Below are 21654 nucleotides of genomic sequence, written 5' to 3' on the forward strand. Positions count from 1 at the left end.
GATCAATATTCTCTTTTGGTTAACATATATTTAAATACATTTTATATTCTAATTTCTTAATAATTCAGAAGAAAAATATTACCAGATAATCAATTATGAAAAGTGATTATAATTTCAAAATTGGTTAAATTATATATGTATAATATGGATAAATCTCAGATCAATAAAAACGATTTTTTCTTTCAAGTTCAGTATGCATTTCCTATTTTATATGAAAAGGTTTGTTTATATTTGGTAAATATCTAGATTTGCTTATCCTGAAAATATACTTAGTAGTAACGAATACTTTATTGAGTGCTTATAATGTAATACATAATCAAATTCATATAATATTCTTGAAATATGTGTTTAAAATAGTAACTTGATATTTGTAAAGTAAGTAACTTAATATTTGTTTTAGATTCAAAATGAATGTACAGATGAAGAATTTGCAGATGTGATTAAAGAAATAAAGAGGTTGAATTTGACACAATTTGTTGAAGATATAGTTATTTATCATATAGAGTTATATATTCGGCAAAATGTAGCACCCACATTTTGGAAAAAATTCACAAATAATGTGACTGGACAACAAGGTTTCGAACATTTTAAAAATGCAGTAGATGGATTATATATAAGTTTAACAGAATTTTTGCCATTATTAAAAAAGTTAGAATACTTAACACAAAATGAAACAGTTCAATCTACAACAAATGGGAACAACGTACTAAGTCAATTTAAATTAATTGTACGATCTACGCTATTAAGTCAGTTACCACTTCACTATGAACACATAGTTGAACAATTTTATAAAATTGCGTTTAATGTATTTTGTAGTGCAGATAGTTCTACACAAGGTACTTAGTTCTATGTTACAATTTAATTATAAGAAAGTAAATAACAAAATTTTAATATTTATATATTCTACTTACTGAGTGTACTTCTACTACTGAGTGTTTACTTTGCAGTAACTAATGGAAGTGATACTGCTCAATGTATGGGTTGTTACCAGGAAGTAGATAAATGTCAGTGTCAAATGATTGTATTTATGTTCCATGAAACAAATAGAAAATTAATTGAGTTAGAACTATTAGAGAGATTAGTTGGTAATGTTCTTACATCGTTGATACATATACGTATTAAAAATCGTGTCAATCAATCATGTGATAAAACATTTGATGTGTCACAATTAAAATCATTAGAAAATGTAAGATTTTGTTATACATACTCCACTTACATAATATAAACTGTACTTGCCTGACTTCTTGAATGCGATGAATAATATAATCAATGTCATATTTTATATTTTATTTCACAGTGGCTTGAAACGGTTGTTATGAGTTGGTTAATAAGAATATATTCTGGTGGTTTTTCAAAGGTTGTATCTTTGACTAATCAAACTCGTAATGCTATAGACAAATTTAAACAGAAACTGTCTCATTTTTTATATGAAACATATACAAGATTTAGAATTGAACAACTCTTTGACATCATAATAGGTTATTAAAACATACTTCATACATATATCTTCTTATACTTGCTACATTCATATTTATGTTACTTAAACTGTTTTCTATGTTTAGAGTATCCTGATTCTCAACCTGCTATAGATGATTTACGTATTTGTCTAGAACGAACTGATTTACGTAAAATCCTAATAGAAAGTCTACAAGAAGCATTAAAAACAAGATTATTACATCCAGGTGTAAATACACCAGACATAATAACAGCTTATATTGCAGCTATAAGAGCATTGAGACAATTGGATCCTACAGGTGTCCTCCTTGAAACAATAACAGAACCTATTAAGTAACTATTATATTAACATCATATTTTATCAACAATTATTAAAGTGTACTAATTTTAATCTGTTAAATCACCAATGAACTTTTTCACAAAATATTTAAATGCTTTTACATATTATTTAGAATTTATTTAAGAACCAGAGAGGATACTGTACGTTGCGTAGTGAGTGATTTGCTTGATGACTCACCAAGTGATCTAGCTGATGAACTAATCAAGGGCGAATCCTTACAATTAGATGATGGTTCTGGCGATGAAGAAAACGAAGATTGGGATAAATGGATGCCAGATCCTGTTGATGCTGATCCTGGTATGTTTATAACATCTAAAGTGTTTTAAGATGATTACTCAAAACACTGAATATGAATTTTATGTTTTATACTAAAATAATAGAAATATGTCTTCTCCAAGGAATGTTGTATTGGTTACGTTTCCATTTAAGATACATTTGTTTCTATTTATATATCTGATTACGTAATATTTAGATAACAATTCAAAATCTATATATATAAGTCTGTTATATATCTATTATAAGTAGATTTTGGAATTATTTAGGATTAGAAGTATTTAGGATTATTATTGATATGCAGATTGTGATAAAAAGAACGTTCTTTATGATTGCTAAAATTTACCTAATTTGAATCTTTCCAATCTGTATTTGTTAAAATAATCAAAAGATCTTATGTGTGCAACTCATGCATAAACTGAGAAAATGTTTTACTGCAATATTGTAGTATGTAGTATGTAGTATTTTCAATATATTTAAACTTGCAAATTTATTTTATAAATATCTGGCTGCACAACCTCTTTTTAATTTTAATAGAATTTTCTTTACAACGTTCCTATTTAAGTTTTAACTAATTTTTTTATACATTATTATATAATAAATCTTACAAAGTACACATTTGAGCTTACTAAAACAGATTTAAATCTCTTTTTTTATAGCAAAATCAGCACAACGCAGGATGTCAGATATAATATCGATGTTAGTAAATGTATATGGTAGTCAAGATCTATTTGTAAATGAATATCGTACATTATTAGCAGACAGACTACTGTCTCAATTAAATTATCATACTGAACGAGAAATCCGTCATTTAGAATTATTGAAAAGGCGTTTTGGAGATAATCAACTTCATTACTGTGAAGTTATGTTAAAAGATGTATACGATTCTAAAAGAATAGACGGGCATATACAATCTGATGCTAGTTACACTTTAGAAAAAGAGCACTTTCCTACATCTGCATTGATATTATCAGCACAGTTTTGGCCACCATTTAAAGAAAACTGGAAATTAGAGTTACCTAAAATTGTACAGGACCAATTAAACAAATATGTAAAAGCATTTGAAACTCTAAAAGGAAATAGAACACTTTGTTGGAAACCTCATCTCGGAAATGTTAATTTAGAAATTGAATTAAAAGATAGAAAATTAGATATAAATGTAACGCCCATACATGCTACAATAATCTTACATTTTCAAGATAAGAGTAAGAAATATTTATGCACATGTTATTATTAACATCCTTAAATTTGTTTAATATTAATATATTTATTGTATTTTTCAACTTGCAGAAGAATGGGCTCTAGAAGAACTTGCAGAAATAATGCATGCCCCTGCAACTGTGTTAAGAAGAAAAATAACTTTTTGGGTTTCACGGGGTCTTTTGAAAGAAATTTCTAACGATGTCTTCATATTACAAGAAGAAAGTTCGACGAAAACCAAATCTTTATCAGACATCGTTCTGGAAGAAGAAGTAGAAAGTGCAATGGCGTCTGCAAGTGATCAGAGGGAGGAAGAACTTCAAGTATTTTGGTCTTATATCGTTGGCATGTTAACCAATTTAGATTCTATGCCTTTAGAGAGAATTCATCAAATGTTAAAAATGTTCGCATCTCAAGGTCCAGGAGCAATGGAATGTGGCTTACCTGAATTGAGACAATTTCTTGATAGAAAAGTGAGAGAACATCAACTATTATTTTCAGGTGGCTTATATCGTTTACCAAAATCATAATTATTATTTAATTCTTTGTATTATATGATGTATAATATGTGATAAACTCATCAATGTGTAAAAGCTGATTTCATACAATAAGATTAATAATAAAAATTAATCTGTATAATACTGTTTAAATCCATAGTTTAATATACTGAGCAACAATGAAATTTTATGTGCTGTATAATAAAGACGAAGGCGAGAATTACTTTTTTCTAACGCGTAAATTATATGTTACAATCAGATAATAGATACAGTTATAACAAAATATTTCTGTAATGCATTTATAAACAAAATGCATAATATAATAAATTCAATATATCAATGTAATTGCCTGCATAGTTAAGTATTATATATACATGCACATTATAGTTTAATTATATATTATATTTTAGTTTCTCGAAGAAATTAATATCATCTTTGCACATCATTCACATCATTTGCAGCACAATTTTTTAGAAAGTATACTCCTCTATACTTAAAAATATGAAAATGTTATTATATTTATACAGCAATCTTTCTTACCCTTCTCTGATATGTATGGAAAAATTGCAATGAACAATGGAAAACCTTAATTACACATTTAATAAATAAATCTTTTAGATAATTTGAAAATAAAATTATTTTATATTTTGACCTATACTTACTACATATCTTGCATTGTTGACAGAAATATCAACAATAAAATAAAATATAAAACAAATCATTTTATAAATTTTGACAAGAATTAAGCAACTATTGTAATAAACGTAAATAGTAAATACAAATATTCTTAATAACAAAACTGTATACATACACACATATATAAATCTATGTATGTATACATATATGCATATAAAGGTACATATACATGTTATTTGAATAAGTATTGTGAATACAAATGATATTTATTCCTTGATCTCAATGTTAAAAATTTTTAAATAATCTAATCCAGTTAAAATAATTTTGATGAAAGCATCTTTAATGTTTTGTGACATATATACATATATGTTACATCACTGTTACCAAACTTAAAACACTATAGAATTAAACAAATATTAACTAGTTTTTGCCATGACTGATTATTAATAGTAAATAGATTATTAATGGTAATATTATTAACATTTCAAAGTTACAGTTTTCCAAATATAATGAAAGAATACATTGTTAATTCTTTGACTGTGATTAAATGTTAATGATTATATATCATACATTCATTTCAAAAACAATGCCTCGCATATGAAAACAATATATCATAGTGATAGTATGATATATCATATTGTTATTTCCAAATTATGTTTTTTATGTTTTTAAAAATTTGTATGCGTATTTTGTAACATGTGTATGTACCTGCAACTGTATAAGACTTAAAAAATATGTAAGTTCATCTACATATAAACAGTCAATGAATACATATAATAATTTGTTTAATATTAAAAGGGAAAGTTAAAAAATAGAGACAATTTTGCCGAACTTAAGATACATATCAAACGTCTTGAATCTAGTAATGATACATATGAATGTAAGTATTCCATAATCTATATATGATATATTTAGATATACGTAAGATTAAAAACTTTTTGTTTCTAAGAAAATGGAAGAAAAAGTCTTAATAGAAGAAAAAATAGAAGAAAGAACTTTTGTTTGAGATTGCTAGAAGTTGTCGAATATTATATATCGATTATTGTAAACAAATCATTTTAATTTTTGAAATTTATAACACTTTTACTCCCTATGATGCAGTTATAAATTCTTTATTATTAAGGGAGAGTATGATAAAAACTTGATTATATAATTATCATTCCAATCAAATAATATATAGATTTTTAATACATAATCAATAATTAATATCATTTACTAAAAGTAATCTGTATTATTTTTTATTTAAAAAGGGTAATTTATATTTAATGCACTATTATATTTTACTTAATATTAAAGTCCGACATAAAATATCAAAGAATATATTTTAGTGATTTTCAAAACCAGGACATTTATATAAGACCAAATAAGAAGTAAAATATGTATATATTTTTAAGTTATTATTTTATGTGTGATTCAAAGATAGATACATATATACATACATGTGTGTGTGTACATACATATATATATATATATATGTATATATGTATATATGTATATATGTATATATGTATATATTAATGATATCATCATTGCACTAAATACACGGCAAAAGTTTCATCAATTTTCAACTTCCCCCGCTCCTACATATGTATGTACTTTTGTAAAATATCTGTGTTTCTTTTGCATCATTATTTTGAATTACATATTGTATTAAAATATAGTGGATACACTACTTTAAGCTATAAACTTAAGTAGAATTCAGATCACTCTTAGTACAATTAGATCATGAAATATAATCTATTTACACGAAGTAATAGTTGTTTGTTCTTATATAGTTGAAAATGTTCAAAATGCTTGTTTAAAGTACAAGCATGTTACACAGATCATCAAATATACACAAATGAACATGATAAAAAGTTCTTATTACATGTACATATGGCAAATCTAAATGATTAACAGAATATTATTTGTATATCTAAATGATATTATTGACTGGTAAATAAATCAATCTCACATATAAACACTCTCTTCTATTATATATAGATAACTTCATTATATAACATTATAAATGTAGATATATTCCAAATAACGATGACAACTTCCATATGCTGTTCTTTGTCTTAATTAAATTGCTCACCATTTGTAGGAATATCGTTTTTATAAACAACCCTTCCTAATCTACATTTATGAAAAGCAAAGAAAAATAAATGGTTTCTTTGTGAATTTATCTAAATAAGTAAAATTGAAAATATTCAATAAATGATCAAAGTCTATTATTTTACAAGTAAATTGCACCGTAATATTACATAACAGAATTTTCAAATTATAAAATAATAAAATATTACATATGTATCTCTTTGTTAAAAAGTGGAGATTCTTCCTAGCCGCACAACAAACTAATATATGTATTTAAAGAGACGTTTTATATTCTTAATACTTAATTAATATCTTCAAATATATTTTGATTTTCTTAGCTGTTCTTGATCAAATTAATGAGTTGTAAATTCAGAAAGTTAGATACAAAGTATCTAGTAAATTTCTTACTTATAATTAAATTTGACACGTAAAATTTTATATTTTTGTGTTATGTTATAGTTCATTGTCTATTAATATAACAATTATTTAACATGCTATTATTGGTATAAAACTTTATCTCTGTAAATAGCTCTCACTTAACATTAAAACAAAAAATATTCTTAAATTTTTATTCAGAGAATTGTTTTTTTCGCGGGTTAAACTATTCAATTTCAGTTAAAAAGTATCAAAATGAAAACAAATTTTGATTTTATATTGCACCTATTATATGTCGATATATTATTTTCTAAGTTGTATAAAATACATAACGTTATTTAAATTTTTAGCCCCTTTTCTCTCCCTATTCATTTTATTGCTCTAATAAGGACGTAAGTACTAAAAAATTGATGTAGCTATTATGCATTTTATAATCCGTGACAAACTGTTCTAAATAGAAACATGTATATTGTTTAAAATGAATTTTTAGTATATAAGTCATCTAAGAGGTGTGATATAACAGAAAAATGAGATTCTTATATTACTAATAAATTAATTTGAAAAATAATTTGCAAGAATTTTGAATATTTCCTACTTATTCATTATACAAATGTATAACATATATACATATATGTATTATTGAAATTTTAATTTGTCGTAAATATCAATTAAATTAAAGTAATATCGAGTCAATCGCCTTTGAGAACATTATTCAGCTAGGAGTACTATACATATAATGGAATCAGAAGTTATAAGGTATTAAAAATTCGTAAAACAAACGTTTATGATTCTGTTTCTTGTATGAATAGTGTTTTTATGCTTGTTTCATTGTGCATATTATTAGAAACTCAACTTTCATTAATCACACGTACATATATATATACGTACAGCAAAAATACGTTCAAGCATCGACGTTATTAAATATAGTAAGGTTTACAAATATTCAATTTAAATTGTAGGTAATATGAAGAAGAAATAATAACAGTAAGAAGATAAATGGAACGATACTTAAGAGATAGGTAATATTGTTCCACATTACGGCATGTCACAAATTTAGCGAATATAATTCATAATGATATACGCCATAGAGAATTTCTATAGATATGTACTATTTACACGTATTATACATGTTGCAAATCATGCATATATATGCGATTTTTTCTAGATTATTCAACGAATAATAATTGTGAATTTAGTAATGTTGAAAATCTATTATTTTCTAGTTATATCACGCCTTGAAACATTTTATACGAAAAAATTTGAAATTTATGATTTTAATAATAAATAAGTTAGTATTTTAACGTGAAAAAATGATGATGGTACATACGTAAAGATAATAGTCGAATAAACTCTGTACTTTGCAATAGTTATGTTTAAGAAGCAAAAGAATCGATAATAAATAATGTTGGTATTGCATTAATTTTATAGTGGCGATTCATTGAAATTCACGCAAATTTCTCAAATTTATGCAGTAGAACTGAAATAATTTTAATTTTGCTTCGAAATAAAAAATGTTGCAAAATTATCGCTTCGTTTGTGTTAAAAATAAAGATGCATTTAATTATGATCCTGATTGATTTTTGTTGAAAATTGATCCTTTTTCGTCGGTAAGTAACTCACAATCAGAGACTTAATTACCTGTCTGACGTTGGAAACGCCAGCACAAACGAACGCTAGCGGAACGAGCAAAGCAATTTAAACAAGGCTGTACAATTTTAAAGACACGAAGAGGGTACAGGATGGATAAACTTGACGAACAACAGGGCTGGTGATGCGAACGGCGAAGGTGGTCATCTGGTTGGTGAACCGATCGAACGCGGATGTTGTTCCAGAGTCCAGGTGTTAGCACGGGGCGAGTGGATTCCATTGTTAGCACTCCAAGCCTATAGGCCATGGGCAACCAAGGTTAAAAAGAAAGAAAAGAAAAACAGTTTGTTAGTAATTTAATTATGATCGATTCATGTTAACATTAAGTTTTCGAACAGTTCGATAGTTGAAAGAAATGTAGTTAGTGGGAAGCATTGCCTTTCCTTACATATTTTTGCACTTTAAGTTATCTAAATTATTAAACGATTAAAAGGAATTCATTTGCCCGATCGCCTAATAAGAGATTTGTTTTATTAATTTAAGGTACGTAATCACATATAAAAAGTAAAAGCTAACATCCAATGAAACGAGTATAATCAAAGAAATTAACGATTAACAAGCAACTGCTTCGCACTCCCTTTTGGTCAATATTAGTGTATAAGCATTTATTTCATATAAAACATGATACACGTGATAGAAACATTGTCAGAATATTATATATCGATGAAATGAAGCTCATACTTCGTTACTTGTCATTCATCGTTTACAATTAACAGCCCTCTAATTACCGAAAGTTCATATTACCGAAACTTGACACATATATGTATCCAGGTATACATATAATTTAGAGGATTTCATCATTTTTCCAAGCTTCGTTATTATTGTTACAATGCGCATGATCTGACACGATGATAGCTTTTTTCTGTCTTTCTCTTATAAAAGAAACTCGATCGATCATTAGAGGGTTAAACTATGTATTTTGGTTATAAGTTTCACATAATCATGTGCCCTCCCCGCGCTTAGGATAGTCGAGAAGATAAATATATAAAACTGTGTACAAGATTCTAAAACGGAACGATTTAAAGACATAAACAAGTGTAAAAAAAGCAGACTTAGAATAGTAGGTGGTAAGATGATTTTTAGTTATTTAAAATGCGAGGAATTCGTTATTTCCCAAAAAATTATATCATTTTGTAGGCAGCTTGGGTGTGCACCTGCCACCATATAGTAGCGTTAAATGACACTGTACGTATGTATGATATTAAATCCATAGTTACGGCAATATTATTACTGTGAATCGTATTAACTATAACGATTAATATCCTATCATCAAGCAGGTGTCAAAAGGCCAATGAATTACACGCGTGCCGTACAATAAAATAGGTCTATTTTACAATCTCTGAAAAAAGCATACCTTTGCATATGGTGTTAAGATCTGTTTACATTATATAAATACGTAGCGTTAATTGTCCAGCAAAACATGTACAAAGGAAAACCTGCGAGGTAGATTCGATGTCTCACAATTTTTGCTCACAATTGACTGTTTTGTAATTACATTGTTGTTGAATATTTTCAATGTTTGTTTCCCCTAAGAATCATCTGGATAAATTTTGTCCTCACTTTTTCCCATCTTTCCTTCTTTTTTCAATATATCCTCAATTATTCTACGATTAACACTTACAATGAACACACGATAAACACGTTGCATTATTATTTAAGCATAAAATGACAAAGAAAATCGAACATACTACATTTTCGTTAAGTCTATCAAAATAATGTATATTCTTTAGATTTTTTTCATCCAGATTATTACTTTTGTTGGTGTACCTATTATTCCGATAAAAATATTATATAGGCTACATGAAGATGTATATATATATATATAATTATTGTTACAATATATATATATATATATATATATGTATATATGTGAATAGAAACATCAAGTTAGTGTCAACTTGGCCGTGTGGAGCATTTCTGGTTAGTTTTATAAAGACAATGCATAGTTATACGTTTTGTGTAAAAAATGAAATCGCTTCTATAATAAAGGTGCCATTGTAAATTATGCGTGGTATTGTTAGTGATGATACATAAAAAAGGATATAGGATGCATTTTTAGGATTAAAATATAAAATCTTTTATTTCTAGGTAATAAAGTTTGGCAAAAATTGTTAAAAAATATTGTTTACAACGCGTTGAAAAAATTTTTAACTTTTGGTAAAATTAGTTGAGTAAGTTTCCCGAGACGTTAAAAAGAATAGTGATTAAATTAATACGATATATACAGGCAAATTTTTAGGTACATGTACTTCTAAATTTGCATATTTTCGTGCGATATAAGTGATGTCCTGGATTCAAGTGGAACGAAAACATCCGAAGTTGAAAAATAATACTATATAATAAAGTACTATACAATAGATCAGACTACACTTCTTCGTAGCTTAAGCCTTCGCATCGTATCGTAGTACCACCCCTGTCATTTTTCTTCATTCGAAATAAAAAGAAATTACTCTTCTTGTACTTTGTATAAATATTTATTTGAAATACACGTACGACACGCACGCGTAGACACGTATGTATATCGTATAAATGTACACGCACAAAAAGGCAGACGTAAATGGAATGAATAAGTGTTCCACAGGCACAAGTTGCCAAAAAATTTATCGATTTTGATGTATGGTCACATGCGTGATCTTTGAACAAAGATTACATATTATGTCGTAGGTAAATATTAAATCAATCGTAGTACACGATATTATTTTCAGAGCTGCATTTTATATTTATATTTGCTCTTCTTCAAAAGTATTTTTTATTTTCTTTTTTCGTTTTTACTTTTAAAGTATTGTTTTTATTCATGTACATCCTATATCAATTATCCTTCGACAATGATAACGGTACTCTCATCGATTATCAATAGCTATAATATGAAGATTTCAGATTAGCACTAATATAAAAATGCGGACAGATCGTGTAGAAGTAAAAAAGATTTAGAAAAAGAATGGGTAGGTGCGCACCCATACCATACCGCAGTCTCTCCATCATTTATCTTCTTGTTTCATGATGCAAAGAAGACAGAGGGAGTAATATATATATTTTAAAGATATTTAGTCTTTATACCTAATTGCGGGGAGTCAACATTACCTTGAAACTTTAACTTTTATTTCAGTTGTGCATGTGAAGGGTATAAACGGTAATATGTATCGGATCCTTTAATGTTGTACAAAATCACTAACCATACTAATCACTAACCACTAATTTGTAAAGTAAAAATTCCTTTCAACATATAGTAAGTTAAAAATTATTTAATACGAAATATAATATGATTTGAGTCTTTCATAAAATATTTTTAACTAAATTTCATATTTATTATAAATTTTATACTATAATTCAACAATAGTATCGACTAGAATTTCGATAAAACTGTTTCTTAATAATAAAGGATCACACTTCAATGTGAGATTTCATCTTACGCTTAATTAAAAAATTTAAAGTTTTAGAAACAAAAAATTTCGAAGTTTCCTTTCATATGGATATTTTTCAGTTTAAAAACATTTCAAATTTACGATAATAGAAACATTACATGAAATTCGCATTTTACCAATATGCAATTATATTTGAAAATAATTACGTAATCATTTGATTTTTGTTTTATGTAAGTGATGAATTTTACAAGAAAAATATTATTGTAGAACACTGAAAATATTATTATATTAACGTCAGTATTGGATTACATATTAATAAACATCGAAGGAAATAACATATGATAAATTAACTTATAAATAAAAAAGAAGATTAAAGTATTCTTCAAAGATATTGTTTATATAGCATGTTAAATTAAAAAAGTTGTATAGTAAATAAAAAGGAATAAAAAATTACAATGTTTTATACGAAAATAAAATTATTGGTACTTTTTTTTTTAAATTAGATGTAAATTTGGATTAAAAGTGTTTTTAATATACATAAAACAGATGTATATTACATCGTACAAAAAAGTTCCTATCTCTACTTCCAGTCTAGAACTTTATGATTTATTAGCAAATTTTTTTATATGGTTAATAGTACGATACATCATTTGCACTTTATGCAAGACTCAAACATATTTATTCGAATACTACACGTTTTAACCGATTCCCACGTGTAAAAGATTCAATAAACGCAACACATTTGTATCTCTATATATCGCAATAAAATTTGTAAATAATTTCATTGTTGTTCTTATTAACGTTATGAATATACGTTAATGTAATAATCGGAGCATACACATTTTTTGAAACGGCACCATAATTCTGCTATTACCTTGTTATATGTTATATTATACTTATACGTATAATAAAAAAATTAAAATTCACCGATATCTCCGTTACGATTTATTAATTCTAATTCATTACCTATTTATAAAGAGCAAAATGTTAAAAAAAATATTTCTAATGCAATACTTTGGATAAATACCCGTTACTATCAATTATTTTGAATTTAAACTGACATTATTTCATGGCTAAAATAATAATAATAGCGGTTTGTAATATAAATATGTAAAAGAATAAATTTTTAGCTTTGAAGTACAGAAAAAAGATGTTGTAGAACAAGAAAGAAAAAGGAAGGATCTTTTTTAATGAATTTAAATGATTTTTCTCGAACCTTGAAGCTTTCTCATATGACCATAAACAATTTAAATTTGATTTTCATATTCGTGTCTTTATGGAATGCGTGCAATTTTTTGACATTTACAGAATTATTATTATGATGCAAGTTATTATGACTGACTAATAAATAGGAAATTGTTAGCTGCGATAAACTTATAAGAAGATGAAATTAAACGTACAAGAGGAAGAAATGTATAAAATCTCAAACATTATACATCTACGATAGAATCGTTTACCTTTTTCAATTTTAAGTGAATGTACACCCAATTCTGCCTTTACACGGATTTTTGACAATGATTTTAATTTAACATGGCACAGAACAAAAATTTAATTCTCTTTTCATACGATTAAACATGGCATAAACAGAGCCATTTGAAAATGACAAAAATGTCCATTCGTTTTCAATCATCTTTGCTACAAGTTTCTTTTTGGTACTTTTTCTTAAGTTTGTAGTCTAATTCTGTTTCATATTTCCTCGGTTTTGATTAAGTTCAATTATATCGACGGCTGACTGTTTCTCTATTCTATTTTCTATTTTATAGCAATATTGTGCGGAACCTGTTTCATTCGAATTAAAATGGCAAAAATAAGTCCTGGCAATTCCCTTCTTAGAAAAGTTAGACTTGACCTGTCGTTTCGCGTTCGCTCTTTTCTGTTCTTACATACTCTATATATATGTCTATGCATGTACATATAATTGTCTTTACAACATAAAGATGCATTATATTTTGTCACATAATTTCTAGAAGGACCTGTCCACCGTATAAAAACATAAGTAGGTGCATAAGTTTCGCATAACGAGTTATTAATTTCATTCTAACATCATAATAGTTGAAAGTAACAAAGTTTAAGAAAAATCAATCAATTCTATAAAAAGAAGACTTTTCCTGCAAGTAGTGTGCACTATATGAAAGAGAAAGACATTATACATATAATATATTTTGCGAGACAATATAATATCTATATATCTGTATCTCTTTATGAGTATATATAATATATATACAGGAATATAATATAAAATAAAATAGAATATAATACAAAGGAAGATAGATAATAAAAATCTTTGTCTATCCACACGCATAGACTATAGATACGGATATATAGATATTACGAAAATAATAATTGTGGAAATAGTATACAAAAAATGGAACGTTTCTAAGAAACTAACCTTTTCACGGAGGCGCGTACAGTATTGTGATTGCGCTCTCCGGATTCACGACAAAGCACCAGCCCTTTGATAAGGGTGCTCGCGAATCTGACCCAAGTGTCTACGTTGTTTCGCAGCGGCTGCTGCACCTGTCCCCAACATACAAATGTGTATAATTCATCTGTTTCCACATGTATTTAATATTATCCAGTCCTCGGCAGGTCACATAACTGCCGCTATAAACAATAATAGCAAATTAAAGTTATCCACAAGTTTACGATTAAAACGCAAACTAATTAGCCAGTGCTTCTTTCTTTCATACTTTTGTTCTCATTTTTAGTTTCCGCAATCCTCTCACTTACATCTTATACATATATTTTATATTTAAACGCGTATAAGCACAATTCGAGCACAATTTCACAAATCACTTTTCCTATGCTCTTTATTAGTTTGCGTTTAATCTTGAAACTTGAAACAGAAAAGTTATTATCGTATAGGTATTATCCTATCCCCTGAAATGAAATAGCATAAAAGCGTTATATACATGTACATATATGTATGTGTACGTGTATTATTAATTATTTCAAATTTTTACAATATCTTACTATATATGTATATGTTTATAGTTTATAGTAATCTTACGGATCTAAAACTCCAATTTTCTTTACAAGATTCTGAACAACGAATATTTGTGTTCGTAAAAATAAAGATTAATTGGAGAAAATATACGTTCGTTCTTTTAAACCGTTTTCTTCCTTCATCCGTTACTTTTTAATATTGAAAATTGGAACAATTTTTAATGTTCCCCGTTTATATCATTAATCTATTAATTAAGCTGTTAGCAAATATACACGGGCGCATACACATACGTATTTAAGAATTATGCAGATTGTATTTATTAAATAAAACTTATTTCTTAAGTAAGAAATGAAATAATTCTCAGTAATTATACGTCATCCGATCATCGATTTCTTCTATATATGTAAAATTCTTTTGCAGTTTATTGTAATTTGTGTATCCATACGGCAAATTTTAACGTAGAGTGAATCTAATATTTTCATCTTATACCTTGCTATTAAAAAAATAGCATCATAAATTTCATTAACACGTTAAAGGTATTTGAAATATATTTACTTTACGTATGTCTAGTACTAATCGTCGATGATACTAATTATTGAAGTATTAGACATGCGCATTACAAATTATCTTTCTTTACAATTTTTTTTTCTTATTATCTATCGAATATACAATATATATATTAAATACAATAAACAGATATATTTATATGGTTTTTAAGAAATTACACGATCACGTTTAGCAAATTTTATCTATATGTATATTAAAATTCTTTGCGTTTCATGGCTATAGAGAAGTCAACAAACCGTGGACAATTATTGTTTATTTGTTCGTTAATAATAGGTATTCGTAATTAATTATTTGATTTATTTGTAATGAATAACTAAACTGTTATAAAACTATTATTCTAATCACGTTGCTACAATACACAATAATTTACGTAAATGTCAGCATTGCACATAAGATTATCGAGTACTTTTTACTAAAAAGCTTAATTAAACATATCCTTTGAATTCTCTAATACGGTGTTATCCTGCACAAATAGTTTTACTAGTCAGGCTATACCGTTCGTTAATAATTTCCATAAATAATATTTATAATATAAAAGATTTTATAATTCTTAAAATTTTTTTACGAAATAGGCCAATACAATCTTTCACAGCTATTCTCAGATTTCATTCGAAAGAAAACACTTATTAAATACTGCTTACATTGTTGAACGTATAGAACTAGACAGATGAATAAATATTTACATGCGTACAGATAGTTGCACCAGAGTATTTGGTCCCTAATATATTATTTTTATTATTGCTTCTTAATTTATTTCTTTATGTCGAATAAAAGTTCCTTAGCACAAGGAAGTTCATGAGAGTATAAATTTCTATACATTTTATTTATAAACTAATACTCAATTGTTCTTCAAACAAGTAAGGAATTAGTTACTAAAAGAACAATTTCAGCTCCAATTAAATATCACTTGACTTTAAAATGACATAAAATTTAAATATTTTGTATTCCTTTTCTTCTAAGTTTCTTCCTAAGATTATGCCATTTCTAACAAAATTCTACTATAATACTATCTTGATCAAAGTACTACTACTAAATCTTATAAGCGAAAAACATCTTATATCTCACACTTTGTTAAAATTAATCTAAAATTAACATTAATTATGTATTAGATAGTATTTAATACCTTGACATGTGTTGAAAACGTGTATAGGAATTTACAGAAAGTCAATTTTTCAATTACGGAGCGTTACTTGACAGCAGAGCAAGATTCAGTTTATATATTGAAAGGATGTTTAGCAGTCACAATAGTAAAACAATTTAAACGAAGGAATTGTAACGATGTAAATATTGTAAAACTAACTTATCAAAATATTTATAAATGAGTAATTTTTATATTTATAAAATACTATTTAATATTCAATATGTTAACAACTATTTGAATAGCAATAGTGTTTTCAATTAATTCCATTTTATTTAAAGTATTGTGTTCCAATCTCTCGCGGCAAAAATATTTATTTTCAATATTGAAACATAAAATATTTAAACATAAATACCATGACAATGATATAAAAATGGATTTAGGAAAATAGCAAAATCAATATTAATACGTAAACGATTATCACTCTTCGCAATTGTTTCTTATAACCAGATCCATCGAACTTTTTTAAAATAAATATAAGATAATCTAATCTTTTTAAATAACACGAATCCGAAACTATAAAAAATAATTTAAGACATTTATTAAGCAATTTGATATTCATTATATTTAAGAAAAGATTACATTACCGAAAAAAAGAAAATGTAGGTATGTGATATCGAGGTATTGTACTACGAGTACAATCCGCCAATGATATTGTCGATAATGGAATTAATAAAATCACAGCCATATAAAATAGCAAATTGGAAAAGTATTTGATTTATCAGAAACTATGAAAAATATTAGTAAAATTATTTAAACGAATTTTTACAGTAATCCACGTTCTGAGACGCCATTAAACATTGATATAAAAGATTTTAGAAACGTCTAATGATTTCCCTGAGAATCTAGTATAATTTTATCACTAATAAAACATTGAAAATGTGAAAACTATCCTTTTTGGATTAATGGATTGCAAAACAAATAATCGTTAATAATTAATATTGAGTACCATTAAAAAAAGGATTTTTGTCTAAATATAAACCAAAGTAACTTATATTTTACATGGTAATACAATAATTTATCTTACAATAAATTGAATGTTGTCTAACGAAAGAAGTATTAAACATAAAATATCTATTGACGTGTATATAAAAAAGACCAATTTGCTTTTAGAGGTGTATAATATGTACTTCGTATAATTATTTTCAAAGCATTAGCAATCATTGTTTGTAACGATCCATGACCCTATTGTATATGAAAACCTAGTACCTAATGATGTAAATTGTAAATCACATTAGGTAGATCATTTTCAGAAAGTAGAAATGGATATAATAAAAATATATAAAAAATATCTATCTTTAATTTCTAAGTAATAACTATTATTTATGCATAAAATACAATTTCTAGGTTTAAACGTGTCTATAATACGTAACTTTCCATATGAGGAAGGTATTTACAAGATATTTTTGTACGATATTCTATATTTAACATATGACAAGAATTGAGCGCCATTCTTTTTTATCTCGCGATATTTAATTTCTTGTTATATTTCTTAAATAATTTATTTCTCATTTCTGCACACATGTGTTCCAGTCCTAATATATATAAATATCAAATTTTTGGGACATATAACTGTATATATTTCAAAAATATTTATTTATTACGATTTGAGATTGCAGTACAGTTTTTAATGTGTGATTTGAAAAGTAAGTTTAGACTTGCGGAAATTAATCGAAAGTAATTGTAGACTACAAAAGCAACCCGAAAATATCTCGATATATTATAAATACATTATTTATATGTATATACAATTAGATATTTAATACGTATATCTAATCATATAACTTTATTATGTGCAAACAATTCCTAACATGGAATAATAGAACTAGAAATACAGATGTGCATTAATAAGTTATGCCAAACTTCTGTACACTAAATTTCACATAAATTTAATAAGCGTACATTTAATGTTTATTTATCTGTTATATAAAAATTGAATAAATAATAATATCATATATATATATATATAAGATATTGGCTTTAGTTTTGACTTAAAATATTTTCACTTTTCAATTGCGATGCAACTTTTAAAATCATTTTTACCTTGTCAAAGGTCGTAAAATATTGCATACATACATGGCTGAAAATAAACAAATTTCTCGTGCAATAATAAACTGAATACTATAATACTAGAATAATCTATTTGATCGTACTTACTACGAAAATCGTGTTACCGTAACTCTGAAAATATGTAGAATATTTGATAAATATTTCAAATAAAAGTAAAATATCTTTTACTACGCTGGACACGTCATATTAATTACTCATACGAATAAAATAATACGAGTAAAGTTGCAATCTGAAAATAATATTATATAAAAAAAAAACAAAAAGCTAAAGATGTACATAGGTAGTTGATGTTTTTTTGACGAGAAATTGGCTTATTTCTTTTCTTAATTCTTATTGTATAAATTATGTTAAAGTTGATATTTAGCTATATTGATATTAGAGCTATAGCAATAAATAATATTTGATTATTTCATTAAATATATAATCAATATGGCAATGCACCACAGAATCGATCATGCATACGTATTAACGCGTGCAGACATTCTATTCTTCAAATTCTTTTAAATAATACAAATAAAATACGTAGTATGTCATAAGACGTGATATGTTTGAAAAATGAAAGTTCCTTTTAATAATGTAAAATAAAGAAAAAAAATGATAAACGCATTTGGTTTCAAGTCACAAAATTAAGCTTGAAATAATTTTCACAGCAACATCACATAGGTGAATTGTTTTAACAGATTACGTTCTAACAAATAATTTTTCATAATATTTAATTTCTTAAACTGAAATAGATTTCACCTAACACTGCTGTATACAACACTATGCAAGGCTTATTCGGATAGAAGCTACGTCCAAATGGAATTTTTTCCTGATGTTTCTCCAGCATTGCAGCTAACTTCTTCAGGATCTAAGAACGTATTGCAACTGTTATCCGTAGTTGATGGTCTGTCTATATAATCACAAAAATGACATTGTACAACAGTGTTAAGTATAATAATCCGTTCCATGGAAGCCCCAAATCTCTGAAATCTGTTTCTTATCAATTATTTACATATTTTTTCATTCCAGAACGTTCATCTTTACGAAAAGATTATTACGATACTTTTCATTTTTTATGTTGCTAATTAATATCCTAAATAAAAAACAATAATAGATGTATATGTATGATATACGCATACATACACATATGTATAATAAATAGTAATACTTCGTATTAAGAGAGTATTCTAGTTTAAGCATTTTAAAAACCCAATTCAAGATCAATGTATAAATTTTCCATATTATGTCTGCGATAAGATTGTTTTGAATTCATAAAATTAATAAAAGTTTTAAAAATGGCATGCAGCTAACAACGTGTGACGTACAATAACGTAAAGAGAAAATTAATGGTAAGCTCAAGTTTAAGCATGCCACTTTAATAACATTTTGAAATGACAAACAAACAAACAAACAAACAGAAAAAAATATATTCCTTCGCTTCAAAACATATAAATACATTCAGAAGTAGTAGCTGTGAAAATCGCTATCTTTTTGACTGTTGATATATTTAATGAATGATTCTTAGCAGTTCTGTATGTTTATCTGTGTGATGAGACTAGCTATTGATCAGTAAGCAAAAGTATACGTAAATTTCTGCGATAAGAAGAAAGAGTCCATCGTTCAGAATGTTGGTAGAAGCTACTAAGAAGACTAAGACTAAAACCGTTCACAGAAAAAATAAATCGGTTGGGCAGGACTTTCCTGAACAAAAGTTCTGAACAGTCCTCACCTAACAAATTATTCTTAATTATAATCAATTTCGGTTAACTGATATGGTATGAAAAACTTTAAATACATCTTTCTCGAAATTGGGTTTTTTAATATAAGCTTCGATCAATTGATTGATCTCAAATTTTTGCTATAACTTCGGTATATTAAAAGTTCAATCTGTCATCCAATAGGACGCATTTTTTAAGAATCGCGCTAAATAGCATGTGATTCACTCAATTCATTAATAGCGGTGAATATTTTTAAGAAATAAATTACGCGTGTAAAGCGCTGATATCGTAGATATCGTGATATTTAGCGCGTTTTTTAATATAAGCTTCGATCAATTGATTGATCTCAAATTTTTGCTATAACTTCGGTATATTAAAAGTTCAACCTGTCATCCAATAGGACGCATTTTTTAAGAATCGCGCTAAATAGAATATGATTCACTCAATTCATTAATAGCGGTGAATATTTTTAAGAAATAAATTACGCGTGTAAAGCGCTGATATCAAAAAGTTTAATGATATCTCTGTAAAAAATTCGTAAAAAGGCCTAAATATGACACTCTAGACTAGAATAGCCCCTTAATGTTTCATGCCTCGACGAATGATCAATTTTTTAAAGTAAAATATAAGTATAAAATTTTATTGCACTTGTATCACTAATAAATTTCATATTATAAATATTTATCTATAAATAAATGCAATAGCACCACTATAATGATTATAATATATACAAATTATAAAGAAACAGATAATAAATAGCAATTATTACATAATAGAAAAGTATACGAAAAACATTCTTTAAAATATGTAATACTAAAATAATAGCGTATCAAATACGATATTATATGAAAGACGAAGTAACAATTTCATACCTAACATAATCATTTATTCGTGTACGTAAATTCCACGGACGAAACTATTATTATTTCCTACTAAAATAAGGTTCATTTTAAGTCGGAACTACTTCATTTTTCAAACATATCATACCTACTGAACACATTGATCTATATATATCTACTATAATGTGTAATAAATGGTAACGAATGTATGAGTGTATAACTGGACATACGATAATCGAGTATTTCATTCACAAAGAGAAGTCGTCTTAATTTTTAGTCTATACGATTATGTGTATATTTATATATATACAAATATACGAATTGATTTCTTATACTTATCGCGTACGAGCTTGAATACTGCATGTATTGAAATCTTGTTTGTTCTAAAGCAACTTATGAAATTCGAGTATACAAATCGAAGCTTATTATTACATTACTAAAAAAGGTTGAGACAATATGATCAAACAACATTTTAAATATTATGATAAACTTTTAACAAAAACACGATTAATTATATTCTTTTTCAATTATA

At 26.5% G+C, this 21654-nt stretch overlaps 2 protein-coding genes across 6 annotated transcripts in view; one reads left to right on the forward strand and one right to left on the reverse strand.

The window, feature by feature from the left end:
• Positions 1 to 77: 77 nt before the first annotated feature.
• LOC105665618 (anaphase-promoting complex subunit 2) lies at positions 78 to 3918 on the forward strand. 2 transcript variants are annotated; one of them, XM_048409964.1, is made up of 8 exons: positions 78 to 219; positions 401 to 836; positions 948 to 1186; positions 1298 to 1478; positions 1563 to 1788; positions 1908 to 2092; positions 2728 to 3273; positions 3359 to 3918. In XM_048409964.1, the coding sequence occupies exons 1-8, from the start codon at positions 136 to 138 to the stop codon at positions 3796 to 3798; spliced, it is 2337 nt and encodes a 778-aa protein (XP_048265921.1). In that variant the 5' UTR covers positions 78 to 135; the 3' UTR covers positions 3799 to 3918. The 2 variants fall into 2 exon arrangements, with proteins under 2 accessions (XP_048265921.1, XP_012169526.1); XM_012314136.3 differs by having other exon boundaries at positions 136 to 234.
• Positions 3919 to 4384: 466 nt separating this feature from the next.
• LOC100651653 (protein held out wings) overlaps positions 4385 to 21654 on the reverse strand; it is a 47651-nt gene continuing 30381 nt past the window's right edge. For all 4 annotated transcript variants that reach the window (XM_012314145.2, XM_003399321.3, XM_012314144.2 and 1 more), the window contains exons 7-8: positions 14251 to 14378; positions 4385 to 8735 (exon numbers count right to left, since the gene is read on the reverse strand). In XM_012314145.2, the coding sequence (XP_012169535.1) occupies positions 14296 to 14378 (83 nt within the window). In that variant the 3' untranslated portion in view covers positions 4385 to 8735; positions 14251 to 14295. The remainder of the gene's footprint in view (positions 8736 to 14250; positions 14379 to 21654) is intronic.

Source organism: Bombus terrestris, chromosome 11 (genome assembly GCF_910591885.1).
Source record: "Bombus terrestris chromosome 11, iyBomTerr1.2, whole genome shotgun sequence".
Lineage (NCBI taxonomy): Eukaryota > Metazoa > Arthropoda > Insecta > Hymenoptera > Apidae > Bombus > Bombus terrestris.

What these genes read in the sequence shown, in the direction of transcription:
- LOC105665618 (XM_012314136.3), top strand. Translation starts at nt 136, where the DNA reads ATGTATAATATGGATAAATCTCAGATCAATAAAAACGATTTTTTCTTT. An exon ending in AAAAGGTTTGTTTATATTTG is followed by an intron (nt 235 to 400) that starts GTAAATATCTAG and finishes TATTTGTTTTAG; the next exon opens with ATTCAAAATGAATGTACAGA. An exon ending in TCCTGTTGATGCTGATCCTG is followed by an intron (nt 2,093 to 2,727) that starts GTATGTTTATAA and finishes CTTTTTTTATAG; the next exon opens with CAAAATCAGCACAACGCAGG.